An 18,479-nucleotide genomic window follows, 5' to 3' on the forward strand; every position below is an offset into this window, starting at 1 on the left:
TACTGGAACTCCCCTCTGTGACTGCTGCCCCACGGTAGCTCGTCAGGAGAGAGAGCCAATTAGTTCTCTTCTTGGGAGTTCACAGTCTCCTATGAAGGGAAGTAATTTTCTTTGTGGAGTACTTACTCCCTAGGCCAAATCCTGCTCTCTGCCCTGGTGTATATCTGGAGTAATTCCTTTAAAGTCAGTATAGTTACTCCAAATTTATACTGATGTAAGAGAGAACAGAATTTGGCCCAGGTTTCCTTAAGAACAAGTAAAAATGGAATCTCTTCTCCTGAAAGAGAGGTGGAATGATCATCTTGAAAAGATAATGGGTTGATGCAGTTGTGGCATAAGGTCCTTTTGTGGCATAAGGTCTCTTGTTGACTCATGAAGGGACCTGATTCTCCTTAGACATCAGTGGAATTGCTCGTGATTTACACTGGTGTGAGAGGATAAGGAGGGTGGGGTGGTTCGATAAGAACACAGGGTAATATTTTCAGAAGCACCTAAGTGACTTAGAAGTCTTAAGTCCCATTTTCAGAAGTGGCTTTATGTCTTAGGAGCCTACATCTCATTGACAGTCAGAGTGATTCAGCCTCCTTAGTGTCTAAGTCATGTCTGAACATGGGACTCATGTTCTTAAGTCACTTAGGTGTTTTTGAAAACTTTACCTTCTGCTGGAAAATGAAATTGGAAAAAGAGAAAACAGGAGCCTGGACTCTGAAAGAGTTGTACCCCGCACAGGAAAAAGAGTAAGTTTTGCAAAGAGAGACAGCCCTCTTCGTGGATGGGGATATTTGAGTGTGAGAGGAGGTCCCGGAGTAGCTTCAAAAATTCTGCAGTAGGAAGTTTTTCCCCTTTGTGTCTTTGTGAAATAAACTGAAGAGGGAAATGAGCATGCTGGGAACACTTGAGGTCCGCCCTGTGTAGAAGGCACAAGTCATGTTATGTTTGATTAATCTTTTTGGTATAAATCCTCTCCTGTGTTTTTGGGAGTTTGCCTTGAGTTGTATTGGGAGCTTCCTTATATGAGGAGCATTCCTTTGGAAGCAAAGTGTCCCAATACTCAAAATTGCCTCTCTCTTAAAATGAGCTGTAATTACATTGAAATATTTTGTGAATATGCTTGGGGAGCATTTTATGTGAAAGAAGAAAAGGACTTTGAACTCACAAGCTTCCCCTGGAAGGTAGATCCAAAGTACATCCATATTCCCAACAGGGAATCATACTGCAAGTCGACGCTTTATTGTCTAGTTAGCTAGTCTTTCTTACGTAGAGAGAATGGTTAAGGTTAACCTTGAGAACAATAAATTTATTATTTTTGAAGTAACTAGAAATTAAAGTCCAGAATCTGATTGACCAACAAAACAGCCTTTTAAACTGGTGCCCACAATGGATGGTTGTCCATGGTGCTTTCTGAACCTCCTCTTGAACTTTCTAAAGTAGGATTTCTGGTCTTGCTCCAATTCTGAAGAATATAAATGAATAACAATAAAATTCCTGTGAAATCCAATGGGATGCAAAGCCCTTGTTGCATTGCTACTTAAGAAACCGCTCCAGCACCTTTTCCCTATGGCACAGACGTCCTAGATTGCATCTGGTCCATTGTGTCTACACTGCATTTTTGGAGTAGGATTTGGGTGTCCCATACCCCATGTACCTTGCAGCAATGCTCTGTGGTATGCTGCCAGGGATTTTGGGAGGTGCTTCTGCAAGTATGTAAATCAGCAGGCCATTCCAGCCCACTCGGGGGCGGGGGGAAAAAGGAGCCCAGTCAGACTCTCTGGGGTGTTGCTGGATTTGGCCCTGAGAGCTCCTGTATATATGAGGCAATAGATAGCTCTCTGCCTCCTCCTAGAGTGAAGCTCCTTCTCCCACAAGGGACCTTCTCTTTCTATCCTCAGTTGGGCCTATTACTAGAGTAAGACAGTGAGTTTTGTTAGCATAGCTGTGTCCTTTGGCTCTAAGAAAGGGATATTAGATCAGGAAGTCTCCAAAGAGCCAGCTATGAATTTTTATAGCATAATACACTATTTGGATTTCATAGATAATTTTATTTGCCACCTCCAGTTCTTTAGTGGGTGGGTCAGCCCTGCTGCTGGAAAGATTAGATTGGGTAAATGTAAACTTCTCAGACCTGTCTGCTGCCGGTAGACACATGGGGATGGTGATTCACTGCCAATTTGGAGTCTGAGCAGGCCAGCTGAACTGAAGGCAGCCTGTCCACCTCCCTCGCCACATAAATTGAAAATATCTTTATGCTCTAGTGACACCTTCTCAGAAAGCTCTGAAATATAAGAAAACAGCATAAATCCATATCTTTTGAGATGTGGCACAGATCTGCTAACTTTGTCCTTGCAGCTGTTGCAGTTTGGGTGTCACTGAATCTTTATTATATGGTGATCCATAATGTTTCTGTTTCTGAAGAGCTCTGTTGAAGATTGAGAAATCCCTGTGTTCCCAAACTTTTCCTGATGTCAATGGGAGTTAGACACCTAACTGTCTTTGAGGATCTGGCCCTAAGGCCTAGTCTACACTAGAAGAGGTTTGCCAGGATAACTATGCTAGGATAATTGTATCGGCACACCCTCCTATCGTAGACACAGCCAAAGACAGGATTTTGCTGGTAGACTTGCATCGACGCTAGGGCTTTTGCCAGTATAAAAATGTCATTAAAGAAAAAAAATCACACTCCTAACTGATATTTCTATACCAGCAAAAGTTTTAAGTGTAGACCTGGCCAAAAGCTTCTACAGTCAGAGATTAACATTTTAATATCCCAGTCTGTGCATTTTCATATTGTATTGATCTTCTGAGGGATAGACTGGAAAGACCAAAGATGCATGTACTGTGATGCTACCTGATGGAGGAGAATCCATATTCCATCATAGACTCTTCCTGAAATCCAATATTCTCGTTACCTAGTTTGAATGTTTAACCCCAGGAAACAGTTTTTGTAAATTCACAAACAAAATTCAAGGGAAACAGTACAGAAGGGTAGCCCAAATCCTGGACTTTCTCTTACTAATTGTGTGTATTATGGTAGCACCTGAACGCCTTGATCCAGATGAGGGCCCCCATTGTGTTCAGCGCTGTACAAACAGGCGGGTTGACCTGCTCCTAAGAGCTCATGCGCTAATGAAAGAGAAGATGCAACAAGCAAATGTAATGAGACAGTGAATGTGAGGATGGTTGTCTCACCGCCTATTATCACTTCTATATTAGCTTGTGTAGTTTGTTTTGTCCCTGCTTCTGTATAGACTATCCCCAACCACCCCTCTGTCTAATGTTATTGAAGGATTTATACCTGTGCTAGATTCTTAAGCGTCTATGCTATACCTATTGCTAGATTCTTGCAAGCTACTGTGTGAGTATCAGTACGTCCTCTTAGCCTTTGCCGGGATAAGGCAGGACCCGCTGCAAGAATTACAAAAAGTTGGCAGACAAGAGTCCTATGATTTTGGGGCAATGATAAAAATGATCTTAGTGATGAATGAACTCGTTGCTTTCATCCTCAACATACCAAAATAATTTTCAAACATAACTACTGATCTTTTTTTATATATTCCTGTAAATAAAGCTCCTTTAATCTACTCACGTAGCCTCCCGATCATTGTTCATATGCCTAAAAATCTCCTGATGATAGGAAGGCAACTGACCTGAAATAATGGGAGACATGTAATGCCCACAGAATTCAAGTCAAAAGGCTGGGTTCACAATCAGCCATTCCAGTGAAACTTTTCGCTCATTAGTTCACGTTACCAGATATGTAGCAATTCGATTTTACGCTTAAATTTTGTGAAAATTCTTTGAGGTTAAAAAAACTAATCTGTAACTTGTTTCGGAAAGGCAATGAAAATGAGTCATTAAACCTTGGTATATTAATTCCCAATTAGTATTTGCGTGGACCACATAATTAAAAGCTAAACTAGCCATTATAGCACTGAATATAACATTTCTTACAGTAAGTAAAATTTGATTGAACCCGGATACTTTGGGTTCTTGACTTGTCAATAAGTTAAAAAGGACACAACAAGAGAATTATCCATTGATCTTCAAACACTAGTGTGTTCTGAGACGTTAAACATCAAAGACACCAGTACATTAGCTAGACTGAATTAAATTCAATAAAAAGAGACGGAGGAGAATTTTTAAAAAATGCTCCAGACCCCATTGCCCACAATAAGCCAGCAAGAATCCTTTCAGCTAAAACCTGCAGTTCTTACTCCTTACACAGTCAAACTGATAGTGGAGTTTACCTGAGTGAAAACACAGAGTAAGGATGTCAGGATTTATTTGGCCCCAAATTAATGGTGTTTTACATAGAGCAGCAGAATAATGTAGGCATTAGAACCTGCAGAATGGGCATTTTGAGGGGATAAGTAACTAGAGTCCTACTGTATCTACCTACATCATCTCCTGTCTCGTCGACTGCAACCTTTTGTCCCTGGCCTCTGCGACACCCACAACATCTCATGAGAAATGTAGCTGCTAAGATCATCTACGCTGCCTGCCATTCTGAGAATGTCACACTCCTTTTTGATTCTCCACTGGATTTTCCACCCCATTTTAGGTTTCTTATTCTCTCCTTCAAGGCCTTTCATCACTGTGCTCCTACCTACATTTCTGATGCTATCTCTTACCATGTCTTCCCTTCCACTGGCTCTGTCAGCCCTGATCTCCTCATCTCATCTGTGTACTTCTCAGACAACTGGTTTTGTACTTTTTCCCACACTGCCCCTTCTGCAGGGAACACCCTCCCTGAACTAGTTCATAAGGCAACTGTCCTCCTTAAAACACTTCCTCAAGATCCATTTCTACCGTGAATCCTGTAGGAAGTTAGCCATCTAAGCGGGACATTTAGAGAGAAATGATAATTATATTTTTAGAAACAGTTGATTTTTTTATCCCTTTGCCACATGTTTCCTGAGACTGCCAGCTCTTTGAGGCAGGGACTGTGTCTCGCTATATGTTGGAAAACACATGAATGCTACTGTAATGCAAATAATAATAATGACTGTCCCATGCTGCTGGTGTGACTGAGGCAGCTTAGGGAAACTTGTGCCAGAAGAAGAGTTCCTATTGTAGAGAAAGAACCAGAGCTCTTGTAGTCTTTCAGTGACACCGGTGCTATTCCTTGGGAATATCGGATCTTTGTTTGGTGGCCTATGTGAGACAAACTGATGTCCTCAGTCCAGTTCTTAGAGGAGGATGCCCACATCACAAAACCCCAATCACACTCTCAGCAGACAGGGCCTGGAGACTACACTGCCCTCTCTCCTTTAACCTATCCCATAAGAAAAAAAAGTCGTGGCATATTGGCAGGAAGGTGGTGTCGGGGAGTTTTGCCTCTAGGGGTTATTTGTACCCTGGATAAGCAGAGGACTTCAGTCTCCATTTTGTTTAGTTCAAAGGCAGTAACATTCTCTTCAAGTTTTAAGTGTTAAGAAAAGACATCTTCAAATAATCAGCTCTCACTGTGTCAGACCTCTTGTTCCATGGCCATGTTTGTCACCAGCTTATGCATGACCTCACCTCTCTACTAACTTTTTGTTAGCCATCTGGGAGCATAGTGTGGTTAAGAAAATAGTCACTTCACTTCCCAACTCAGAGATACTCACAGTTCTTCGCCACTCCTTTTGGTTCATGGCATGGTTTGTAGGTTTTGGAGTTCCAGTTCTTTTCTCTTCAGACATCTCTTGACACAGTCTTTCCATCGTACACTTGGTCTTCCGCATCCTTCTTGCTGTCTTCTTCTTCCAATGCTTTCTTTGCTGGTCATTCTTCTCCCATTTTTATCGCATCTCCAGTCCACTCAAATATGTGCTCTCCAGCCCATCCATCACTGAGAGTCCCATGTTAATCTTTTCTCTAATTTCTACCGTGTGCACTGTGACTACCCTCCACTTGCCTGCCATTCACCACACTTACCTGTATCTTCTTTTCTTCCATCTCTGTAAGACCCGCCATTTCCAAACCATAGAGCAGGCAGGGACAAACACACGCAGCATATGCTTTTCCTTTCTGTTTGTTACTTAACTGCCAGTCCCACAGAACTCCTGCCATTTGGGTTCTTCTTTTCAATTCTGCAGATCTTTCTCAGGTGGTACTAGGAGTACTTCCCAAGTGCACAAGTTCCTTTTCTGATTCAGCTTCTCTCCTGAATCTTCAATGAGTACTTCTTCAGCCACCTTTCCTACTTGCATAACTTCAGTTTTCTTTCTGTGTTACCTTCAAACCATGATTTTCAGCCAGAGATGCCCACTCTGATACCATATTTATCAGTTTCTCTTTCCTGTCAGCCAAAAGGGCCAAACCATCAGTATACATTAGTTTTCTCTGTCTCCCCGCAGGCTTGTTTCTCCTACTAATTAACTCCATAACTAGGGTGAAGAGAAGTGGACTCAGCATCTGCCTTGTCTCAGTTCCACAGTCACCTCAAAACGCGCTGAAATTCCATGTATTGTTAGCTCTTGGCCAGCTTAGCTCTTGGCCCTCGATACAGCTCCTCTATCATCTCCACTTCTTCAAGTCTCCCTCCCATCCACCCATCTCAATATTCCAAACATCAGCTCCTGCAGAACCAACTCATATGCTTTCTCAAGATCCATAAAAGCTACATAGCAGTAATATTCTCCATTTATCGTTCTTTCACACTTCTGTCTCATTGCAAATATTGTGTTTATACTACGCCTTTGCTGCCTAAAGCCATGTTGCTCCTCTTCTTTATTTTCCTCCACCTTGCACCTCAACCATGCCTCCAAAACTTTCTCAAGGACTTTGAGACGCTGACTTAACAGGTGATGCCCCGATAAGTGTTTGGATTATTTGCATTACCCTTACCCTTCCGAAGAGGCACTATCAATCCCATTCTCCTGTCATCTGATATCCTTGCCTGATCCCAGCAAACCCATAGTCATCTGTGAAGCCACTTTGCTCCAGTATGTCCAACTCCCTTGATCATATCATCTTGACCAGTCTTCATCTCCTTCGGTGCTGCTTCTACCTCCTCCACTGCGATCGATACCTTTTGAGGTTTCTCCATAATTGTTGGTGGTGCTTGCATTTGCAACTCCTTCTTCTCATTTAGCAGCCTTTGGCAATTTTTTTTTTGTACTTCAACCACCTCTTTAGGGTTAGTCACCACACAGTTCCCGTCCTTCACACACAGATTTCTTCAAATCTTGTATTTCATTGTTTCTCTCTTTTAACAACCCCCAAACCAATTTCCTGCTATCATCTTCTCCAGCTTTCTGTATAATTCCTCCCAAGCATCCACTCTTGCCTTGGCAACTGCCTTCTTAGCCTCTTTTTTTGCCTGTTTGTATGAATTTTGTATTCTCATTATCATGACCTGCTGCCTCAAACTCTTTGAATAATTCTTTATTCTTTTTAACTTCTCTTGTACATGTGACTTCCACCACCAGCTTGTTCTCTGAAAGTGCCTCATCTCTGCCTCATGTTACTTCCAATGGCTTAATGACTTCACTGTTGTTGGCAAAGCATGAAAGCCTTCCTTTACTTTTTGGCAGAACTCTTCCTTTCTCCCCCTCTCCCTCTTACAAAACCACCAATGCAATTTCTTCCTCAATTTCATCTTCTTTCCTGTTATCTCAAATTGCCGTCAGATTTTAGCTATTAATACCTTACCTTGTTCTGGCACATATTCACTCAGTGTAATCTTTATAGCTTTCACCTTTTTCATGTGTTTCTCTTCTTATCAAAATATTGTCTACTTGGGTTTTACTTTTTCTGCTGTAGAATGTCACCGTGTGGGATTCTCTTATTTTCAAACCATGTATTCACCACTGAAAATCCGTAGAACAAACATCACTCAACCCACTTCTCTCCCTCTGCATTTCTTTTATCAAAGCCAAATTTACCCACCACCCCTTTCATGGACAGCAAGTTCATATCACCCCCAACCACTAACAAGATGATACTGTCACTCATAACCACAAACTCTGCTAGCTCATTGCTAATGCTCTTCTTCTCTTCCATCGGTCGACCTCATTGCACAGCATATGCTGACATCACACATAACCCTACTCTCTGTCATCAGCCATAGTGCTGTCAGTCGGTCTCTTCTTTCTACCCTCATGACACCCTGAGCAATCTCTGGGGTCACAATAGTAACTACTCCATTCATTTTCTTTTTCCTCCAGGCCAAAAAATGTTAAATCCACCTTTCAAGATTTTACTTTTGCATCCACACCACCTAATTTCCTGGAGACATAGTATATGGATTTTCCTTCCAGTCATTGCCATCTCTCCTGACCTACCTGTTAGTGAACCTACATTCCACGCTGCAATTTCCAGGTCTTGCCTAATGTGTTGCTGTTGCCTGCAAGAGGGCACATCAGCTATCCCCAATGTGGTAGCAGGTTTTAAATGACTTGAGCATGAAGAATCCATAATACATGAAGAACCTAGGAACTAAGTAGCCCACTGGCACTGGCCACTTTGCTGGCACACTGGCAGTTTTCATTCAGAGTTTACCTTCTCAATCAGCTGCCATCCAAAGCTTCCAAGCCTGATACACCCATATCTGAGAGGTTTCAGAGTGGCAGCCAGCTTAGTCTGTATCCGCAAAAAGAAAAGGAGTACTTGTGGCACCTTAGAGACTAACACATTTATTTGAGCATAAACTTTCGTGAGCTACAGCTCACTTCATCGGATGCATTCAGTGGAAAATACAGTGTGGAGATTTATATACACAGAGAACATGAAACAATGGGTGTTACCGTACACACTGTAATGAGAGTGATCACTTAAGGTGAGCTATTACCAGCAGGAGAGCTGGGGGGGGCAGAGATCTTTTGTAGTGATAATCAAGGTGGGCCATTTCCAGCAGTTGACAAGAACGTATGAGGAACGGTGTGGGGGGAGGGGAATAAACATGGGGAAATAGTTTTACTTTGTGTAATGACCCATCCAGTCCCAGTCTTTATTCAAGCCTAAGTTAATTGTATCCAGTTTGCAAATTAATTCCAATTCAGCAGTGTCTCATTGGAGTCTGTTTTTGAAGTTTTTTTGTTGAAGAATTGTCACTTTTAGGTCTGTAACCAAAGAGTGACCAAAGAGATTGAAGTGTTCTCCGACTGGTTTTTGAATGTTGTAATTCTTGACGTCTGATTTGTGTCCATTTATTCTTTTACGTAGAGACTGTCTGGTTTGGCCAATGTATATGGCAGAGGGGCATTGCTGGCACATGATGGCATATATCACATTGGTAGATGTATTGGTAGATAATCTGAGCGCCATTTCCGCCTCTCGGGGCAAAAAGCTGCCCTACCCTCAACACTTGTCTGCCAAGTTAGCCACTGGCACTTTTTAGGGTTGATCACTTATACCACTCAGTCCCCAGAGCTGTATTTGCCACTCAGTGAGTGTTAACCCCCTCTACCATAAGGAGATTACAATTGGAAATTTCCCTTTCCGGAGCTGAGGCTATAGTGGCATTATTCCAACTCCTCCAGTACTTTTAAGGGAAACATAAAAAAGGTTAATTAAAGTGATTAACCTTATAAATCATTCCCTTCTGGAAAAATCCTACAGAAGTTAATAGAAAGTGATACATTTACAATGCAGTATTTAAATCATCATGGAGAATTCCTTAGCAAGGATATAATTCTCTATTAAATTCAACAGCTCTTTAGAGTACTCTCTGTAGAACACTATTGGATTCTTCTCTATTAAATTCTGCAGGAGTTTTCTGTAAATGTTGGGACACTAATAACCATTTTTAAAAGGTTCGTAATGAACATAAAGAATTTAAAAAAAATGATGAGTGCCATACAATCATAGAGGAATGACACGATCTAGAAGTCTAAAATGCAACAAAAATGATCATCAGTTTTCCAACTGTGGTTTAGACTGAACTGATGTTTCCTATTGTATAACCAGAGCACTGGAAGTGAGCATACTCCTCCCGTCTTCTGCATACTGGCGCTGCAAGGCAGAATTAGAAAAAGTGCACACATTCATATGAAAAATTCTTTTCCTTGCTAGAAATGAAATTCTGTCCATTTAAACCAGCTGATGATTCAGCCGGATTTCTTTGTCTTTGCTGAGATCATCCCCTTGACTGTAGTATGTTCCTCCCTATAGAAGAGCAAGAAAGGCAACTGTTCACTGGGGAGCGCCTTGTGAATATAAAGCCACAAAATGTACTTGGATTTAGAATACTTTGCGCTTTTAAAATGGAAATGCTGTGGAAAATATCAGAATTACTATGCAACCCCTTTGTGAAATGTCTGCATAATTCTGAACTCTGTTACATCTGCTGTTTGTATAGCATTTCTCTTGATAATTTTCTCTGTCACTTAGCTCCTATCTTTGTAGCAGCTGTGCACTGCTAATGACTTCCTTTACTAGGCAGGTTCTATACGGTGGTTTTTTAAGCCTCTAGTACAAATTAATTTGGCACCCCATAACCTTGGGGAGAATTGGGTTTTGGGAAGGGATTTCTTGGGCCCACAAAAATCTTTATAAACATAGTTTCTTCCACAAGTATTTATACAAACATGCATTGAACTATTTTCAAAAAGTGTGGAAAGAAATGGAATAACAATGTTGATGCTAAGCTCTTAACTTTGTCATTAGGATCTTTTTTCTGGATGTAAAAGAGTGGTAACATTTTGAGATTGTGATTAAGCACATGAAAGAAAGTCTACCTTGAACGTGATATTGCCTATGAGTTAATTGATTTAAATATCACCCCAGATTAGGACAGGGACATGTCAGACTGGCGAAGTCTGCAAGACATCCTCTGAAATCTTGTAACTCTTTAGCTGAATCTGGCAGAAGGCAAATCTCTGCTATGCTAATGCTGTGAGGAGAAGACACCCACTCTGCTGTTTTAACAGACCCACATTGTATGGTGTAATTGTGCGTGCTAGAATTATGCTGAGAACTGAAAGTCAGTAGGAGTCAGGCACCTAAACTACTTAGATATTTTTGTAAACTCCAGTAGGCAGCTCTCTGCATTTTGAGGCACATAAATCCCTTTGTACCTCTTACCCTTGTTATGTTATATAAATGAGATGAATTGCCTAAATATATGGACCTAAACATGGATAACATTACATTTTTCTTTCAAAAAAATTGTTTTTACTCTTCAGTCATTGCCATCAGTTGTATTTAATGTACTTTTCATAAACATCAGATCTAGTTTTAAAAAATTAGATTGAAGTCATTCCTGTGCAAAAAGCTAACAAATGACCACTACATCACTTACATTCCTTTAAAGCCATATTTTGAAGGCAACATAAATGGGTACACAGTAGGGCTGGTCAAAATTTTTCTAATTAAATTATATTTTGGACTACATCTCCCATGATGCACCATGGCCAGTGACTCCTATGACACACCCCTTCTCGTCAAGAGAGTAGAAACTGGTGCATCCTGGGAGATGTAGGCTGTCTAGAAAGCTCAGCTGACAGAGGAGAAAAGCACGTAAACTATGACTTCTATAGAGTGACCAGACAGCAAATGTGAAAAATCAGGACAGGGGTGTAGGGTAATAGGAGCCTATATAAGAAAAAGACCCAAAAATCGGGACTGTCCCTATAAAACTGGGACATCTGATCACCCTAGACTTCTATCAGTGGTGCCATTTTGAATTGAAATATTTTTTGAAAACTAAATTTCTCAACATTTTCTGTGGGGGAAAGAAAACCCTAATCCAACCAGCTCTAGTCCATAGGCCTTTCTCTGATCTTTGCAGAGGGGTGAATTCTACCCATTCAGGAGATCTGATTCTGTAATCAGAGACCAGGACTCAGTTAACATCCCTGATTTGAACAGAATGTGTCTTACTGGACTACATTAAAAGATTACAAGAATTACATTAAAAGATTAAAATAAATCAAACAATTAAAATTTGATGTTTAAACATGTTTGCAAAGAGCTGTTGTTGTAAAATGAAACAAACAATGTTTTTGTATTTATGTATTTTCCGTCTGAATAATTTTGTCACTAGGAAGTGCAACGCTGTACAGCCGACATGAACATCACAGCAGAACATTCCAATCACCCAGATAACAAGCACAAGAACAGATACATCAACATTTTAGCATGTGAGTAAGCATTTACAGTAAATACAGTACATAAATTGTACAAGGCCCTCTGTTCTAAGAAGGTCAGTGCATGAGAGGAAAACCCAGGTTGCTTAAAATTAATTTTAATCAGAGAGGGACAGCAATTGACAATTACAATTCTAGTCTTGTTGAAGTCTATATGAGTTTTGCGATTGACTTCAGTGGGGCCAGGGTTTCACCCACACTTTTTATTGGGAAAACGTTGACAGTTAGGTGTTAGATATTGTAAGTTTAGCTTACAAAAGTAGCAGTCCTGCATAAGACAATGCAACTGAATAATTAAGATCAAATTACTGGCAGAACTCTATATGCTAATCTGAAAAACGACTTAAGGGAGATGTGTGGTGGATCAAAGTGTTTTATTGATGATCCTTGGGATTCATTTATCTTCCCAAATATGCTAAAGCTGAGATTGGTATGTCTGTCACATTTCAAACTGCTCCACGAGAGAGAGCGACTTGGACAAACAATGACCTTCTTAGCACATTGCAGGTCTCTCTCATCATCCTTCGGAGAATTGCAAAGCTGAAGTCTGTTTCAGGACTGCAAATTATTCTGAGTCTGAGCTGGGAGGTGGAATAACTTTCTCTGTTGTCATCTCTCATGTAGAACTGATGGGAGATTGGCAGTCAACACATAATGTATAACAGTACTGAATTCCTGCTCCTGTAAAGGGCACAATGCAGAGCTTTGCACTCAAGAACACCAAACGCAAATGGGACAAATCCAGCATGATTTTAATTGTATAAAAAATACAACCCTCTGACTTACATCCTCCGAGAGGGAGGATGGCCCAGTGGTTAGGGTGGGTCTTGGAAGACACCATGGGAGTGGAGAGACCTTACAGGCACTCAGATACTACGGGTTTCAGAGTAACAGCCGTGTTAGTCTGTATTAGCAAAAAGAAAAGGAGTACTTGTGGCACCTTAGAGACTAACCAATTTATTTGAGCATGAGCTTTCGTGAGCTACAGCTCACTTCATCGGATGCATACTGTGGAAACTGCAGAAGACATTATATACACAGAGACCATGAAAAAATACCTCCTCCCATCCCACTCTCCTGCTGGTAATAGCTTATCTAAAGTGATCACTCTCCTTACAATGTGTATGATAATCAAGTTGGGCCATTTCCAGCACAAATCCAGGTTTTCTCACCCTCCGCCCCCACACACACAAAATCACTCTCCTGCTGGTAATAGCCCATCCAAAGTGACCACTCTCTTTACAATTTTCAGAGTAACAGCCGTGTTAGTCTATATTCGCAAAAAGAAAAGGAGTACTTGTGGCACCTTAGAGACTAACCAATTTATTTGAGCATCCCCCCCCCCACCCCCATGAGGTGAGAAAACCTGGATTTGTGCTGGAAATGGCCCACCTTGATTATCATGCACATTGTAGGGAGAGTGGTCACTTTGGATAAGCTATTACCAGCAGGAGACTGAGTTTGTGTGTGTGGTTTTTGGAAAAGGGGGGGAGGGGGTTAGAAAACCTGGATTTGTGCTGGAAATGGCCCACCTTGATTATCATACACATTGTAAAGAGAGTGGTCACTTTGGATGGGCTATTACCAGCAGGAGAGTGAGTTTGTGGGGGGGGGGGGGCGGAGGGTGAGAAAACCTGGATTTGTGCTGGAAATGGCCCAACCTGTCATTGTAAGGAGAGTGATCACTTTAGATAAGCTATTACCAGCAGGAGAGTGGGATGGGAGGAGGTATTGTTTCATGGTCTCTGTGTATATAATGTCTTCTGCAGTTTCCACAGTATGCATCCAATGAAGTGAGCTGTAGCTCACGAAAGCTTATGCTCAAATAAATTGGTTAGTCCCTAAGGTGCCACAAGTACTCCTTTTCTTTTTTCAGATACTACGGTAAGGGGGCGGTCCTTCAATAGGTCCCCCTACTCCTAACGCACCTACTCCTCCTTCTTAAAGGGACGCTGTCACATACTAAAAAAAAAAAAAAAAACCACCCCCCATTTGTGTACAGCCCAAGGTTGTGATCCTGCAATCAGATCCATGAGAGCAGACCCTTCCCTTTCCATCACCGTAAAGTCAGTTTACACAGATTATGTGCAGGCAAAGTGAATATCACCCATAAATAGCTAGGAAATAGGATGGTTTACCTGCATTATTTTTAATGTACTTTCCCTTCGTGCTTCTCTGCTGTTTTTTCTCATAGATGATCACAGTAGGGTGAAACTAAGGCCTTCTCCAGGAAAAGATTCTAAGCACAGTGACTACATTAATGCTAATTATGTTGATGTAAGTTGTTTGAATATTTTTTCTCCTCTCTCATTGTAAATACATTCATAAAAGGGGATATCTATCCAATTGCTCCTTATGAAGTGTTTGTGTTTTCTGACTTCCCCTGGACTCCTGCTACAAACTCCTCAAATATTCAGAACAGGAAAGGCACCTCTCTTTGTTACCTGTAAATTATTAATACATCTGCCTTGCTGCTGCTTTCATCTTACTTTGCATTTTGGTTTTCTTTGAAGGGTTACAACAAAGCAAAAGCCTATATTGCTACCCAGGGACCTTTAAAGTCTACATTTGAAGATTTCTGGAGAATGATTTGGGAACAAAATACTGGAATCATTATCATGATTACAAACCTCGTGGAAAAAGGAAGAGTAAGGGACTATGTAGCTTGTTAATGGCTACCCTTTTCTATTTAATATAGTGAATTAAATCCTGCCTTCTGATTCATGAATGGGCAGAATTTGACCCATTAGCTTTAAATACACAAATAACGTCTTGCTATATAGTGTGTAAATACCAGAGCGGAGATACAAATTACTAGGCATGATTTTTTACCCTTTCTAATAAACTTTAAATACGTTTTTAATAAAACCCAAATGACCCCAACCCATCTAATTCTCCCTTTATTCAGAGAAAATGTGATCAGTACTGGCCAACGGAGAATAGCGAGGAATACGGCAACATTATAGTCACATTGAAGAGCACAAAGGTACATGCCTGCTACACCGTCCGCCGTTTCACAGTCAGGAACACAAAAATGAAAAAGGTGAGTGAGCCCCCTCTGTTCATGTTAATTTCCTGTATGGCTTGTTAAGTGAAAGCATCATGCCAGCAAAGCCAAGGGGTCTTGCCTGCTATGTGTACAACTTTCAGTAGCTGGCTGGTGAGAAATAACTACGTGAAACTTGGGTTACTGGATATCTGGCAAGAGCATTTACACTGCAGTGCCTGTACCCACAGTGGGGAGCTGTGCAGTGTTTCTTCTCCATCGGGGGAGTTTTCATGGCTATTGTTTTCCCCGCTCTCCTGTGCATTTCTCGCTGGGGACTCTGTCTGCATCAAACAAGAGGCAGAGCCTGGGGAGCAGGGGCACATCTCCATTTTAGTCTCAGCTGACACATGCTTGTTTGAACATGTTGATAGAGTCTGAAGTAGTTCCAAGCCTGCCCTTTCCTAATATTTATCTCCTTGTTGGGTACGTTTTACATACAGGGTCAGAAAGGAAACCCCAAAGGGCGACAGAACGAGCGAACGGTTATTCAGTATCACTATACACAGTGGCCTGACATGGGAGTGCCAGAATACGCTCTGCCTGTGCTAACCTTTGTGAGGAGATCTTCAGCCGCCAGGACCCCGGAAATGGGGCCCGTGCTTGTACACTGCAGGTATGGCAACTCTGGTTCACTAGGGCATGGACAGCACACCTGGGATGCAACAGGTAATGTAGGTGGGTTCTTATTAACAGGCAAATACAACAGATTATTAACACAACAATTCAAAGCAAAATGAAACTCATCTCAGTGCAAAGCCTTTGAACCACTTCATCCAAGCAGGGATGCATCAGTCTTCTGCAAGGTGCCTACACAGGGGTGAATTTCAGATGCAAACAAAGGTGCTGGCAAAGCACATGCACAATTCCACATACTAGCTGTTTGCACTAGACATTTCTAAGGTTTGTTTAGAAAATTCCAGCCATCCAACCAGGGAGTAACGATACCGTGTCTCTCTAGGCTGACCAGTCATGCTCTGTGAATAAAGATTAACGAATAATCAAAGACCTAGTTAAGGAATTAGTTTGCAAACCAGCCATGGTCTGAAAGATGTTAGCATTGATTGTATGGCAAACAGTTCTTGGGAAATAGTCTGGTCGCAGATAAGATAATAGTCTCAACCAGCCGATCGAGAGACGTGATCGTTCCCCTCTATTCGACACTGGTGAGGCCTCATCTGGAGTACTGTGTCCAGTTTTGGGCCCCACACTACAAGAAGGATGTGGAAAAATTGGAAAGAGTCCAGCGGAGGGCAACAAAAATGATGAGGGGACTGGAACACATGACTTACGAGGAGAGGCTGAGGGAACTGGGGATGTTTAGTCTATGGAAGAGAAGAGTCAGGGGGGATTTGATAGCTGCTTTCAAATACCTGAAAGGGGGCTCCAAAGAGGATGGCTCTGGACTGTTCTCAGTGGTAGCAGATGACAGAACAAGGAGTAATGGTCTCAAGTTGCAGTGGGGGAGATTTAGGTTGGATATTAGGAAAAACTTTTTCACTAGGAGGGTGGTGAAACACTGGAATGCGTTACCTAAGGAGGTGGTAGAATCTCCTTCCTTAGAAGTTTTTAAGGTCAGGCTTGACAAAGCCCTGGCTGGGATGATTTAGTTGGGGATTGGTCCTGCTTTCAGCAGGGAGTTGGACTAGATGACCTCCTGAGCTTCCTTCCAACCCTGATATTCTATGATTCTGTGATAACTTTCATACAGGAAAAGCAAGTAAATTCTGTGGCTACGTTATTTGCTATGAATAGAACACCCAGTGCTAGCAATGGGGGAGCTCTCCCAGATGTTAAGGTCAGAATAACCATCGTATGACCATAATGGTCATCTAGTCTGACTTCCTGCATAGAGTTTCACCTGCAATGACTGGTGTTAGCACTTACACTCAGCAGGGGGCATCGCTGCAGTTGTCCTCAGAAGGAAGCTAGAGAGGGAAAAGGAAACAAACATTTGGAAACATAGCTAAAATAAGCACACATTTTCATGTGATTAAAATCCTAGAATGCATGTAACATGTTATTTAAGGGCTTTAATGGTCAGGAGGGTGAAGGTGTTCTAATAAAATTTGGGGACAGAAATGTAGGAACTCTGTTTTGCCATTGCTAACATTTAATTTCATACAGCGGAATTATCAGGGTTTCTTTCCTGTCCTTTGCAGTGCTGGTGTGGGCAGAACGGGGACCTACATTGTGATAGACAGCATGCTGCAGCAGATAAAAGACAAAAGCACAGTTAACGTCCTGGGTTTCCTGAAACACATCAGGACACAGCGCAACTACCTCGTTCAAACAGAGGTAAAGGCTGGAGTGATACTGAATTCAAAGTAGTGTTCGTTTTTATGATGCGATCAAAAAGGAAATAGGTTTTTCAGTTACCTGTCTCTCAATGTGGAATACGTTTCAGCTGGCGTTTTGGTGACTTGGAATGTCTTTTTTCAAGACCAGAAACTTTTGATTCCTCCCTTGACTTCTTAAGTGTTGTTGAGATTATACTCGTGAATGTATACTCCAGTCTGAGCAGTATTTATAGAGTGAGCTTGCTGTAAAAAGGAAATGTAACCATTTCCTTCAGTGTGCTGTCCGCCTTCATTTATGACTCTGCTCGGTGTAATAGTCTCCTAACTCTTAAACTGCTTGCTCTGGCCTTTCTAGGAGCAGTACATTTTTATTCATGATGCCTTGCTGGAAGCCATCCTTGGGAAGGAGACTGAAGTATCTGCAAACCAGCTACATAGTTATGTTAACACCATTCTTATACCTGGAATAGGAGGAAAGACACGACTAGAGAAACAATTCAAGGTAAAGGTTTATCAGGCATCAGGAGTGATTTCACCCCCACAGCTCCCGATCTTTTATCACATGGAGAGTCTTTGCCATCATATCTAATCGGCAGAACTAGAGGAACCTGAACCAAAACGCTGGGTCCAAGCACCCCTGAATTTTGGGCAAGTTTCAGATTGAACACCCTTAGTTACAGTGATGTAAATCAGGACTAATGCTATTGAAGTCAATGGAGTTATACTAGGGTAAAACTGGTGTGAAGAGAGAGTTGGGCACTCATTTGAACTATGCTGCTGACCCCTCATTCTGTAAGGAGCTTGAACCAAAATGGTGAATCCAAACACTCCTTAGATTTGATTAGTTTTGGATCTAGATCAGGATCCAAACTTGGTGTCTCAGACCCATCTCCAGTTAAAACAAATGGAAATGGTTGTTGTTAGCACAATTAAAAATGTCAGTATTGTACATACGGGATAAATTAGTTTTCTTGAGACTCTAAAAAAAAAACCCAGCTGTTACAGCTGTCGCTTTTCCAGGAATACATTACAGATAATTTTCATGATTTAAAAAGTTTGCTG

At 41.5% G+C, this 18,479-nt stretch overlaps 1 protein-coding gene across 3 annotated transcripts in view; it reads left to right on the forward strand.

Moving 5' to 3' along the window:
• PTPRG (protein tyrosine phosphatase receptor type G) overlaps positions 1 to 18,479 on the forward strand; it is a 621,190-nt gene that overhangs the window by 581,581 nt on the left and 21,130 nt on the right. For all 3 annotated transcript variants that reach the window (XM_077822059.1, XM_077822061.1, XM_077822060.1), the window contains 7 exons: positions 11,969 to 12,065; positions 14,266 to 14,348; positions 14,585 to 14,719; positions 14,980 to 15,114; positions 15,561 to 15,733; positions 17,280 to 17,415; positions 17,773 to 17,919. In XM_077822059.1, coding sequence (XP_077678185.1) covers positions 11,969 to 12,065; positions 14,266 to 14,348; positions 14,585 to 14,719; positions 14,980 to 15,114; positions 15,561 to 15,733; positions 17,280 to 17,415; positions 17,773 to 17,919 — 906 coding nt within the window. The remainder of the gene's footprint in view (positions 1 to 11,968; positions 12,066 to 14,265; positions 14,349 to 14,584; positions 14,720 to 14,979; positions 15,115 to 15,560; positions 15,734 to 17,279; positions 17,416 to 17,772; positions 17,920 to 18,479) is intronic.

The sequence above is a fragment of the Eretmochelys imbricata genome, chromosome 7 (assembly GCF_965152235.1).
Source record: "Eretmochelys imbricata isolate rEreImb1 chromosome 7, rEreImb1.hap1, whole genome shotgun sequence".
Taxonomy (NCBI): domain Eukaryota; kingdom Metazoa; phylum Chordata; order Testudines; family Cheloniidae; genus Eretmochelys; species Eretmochelys imbricata.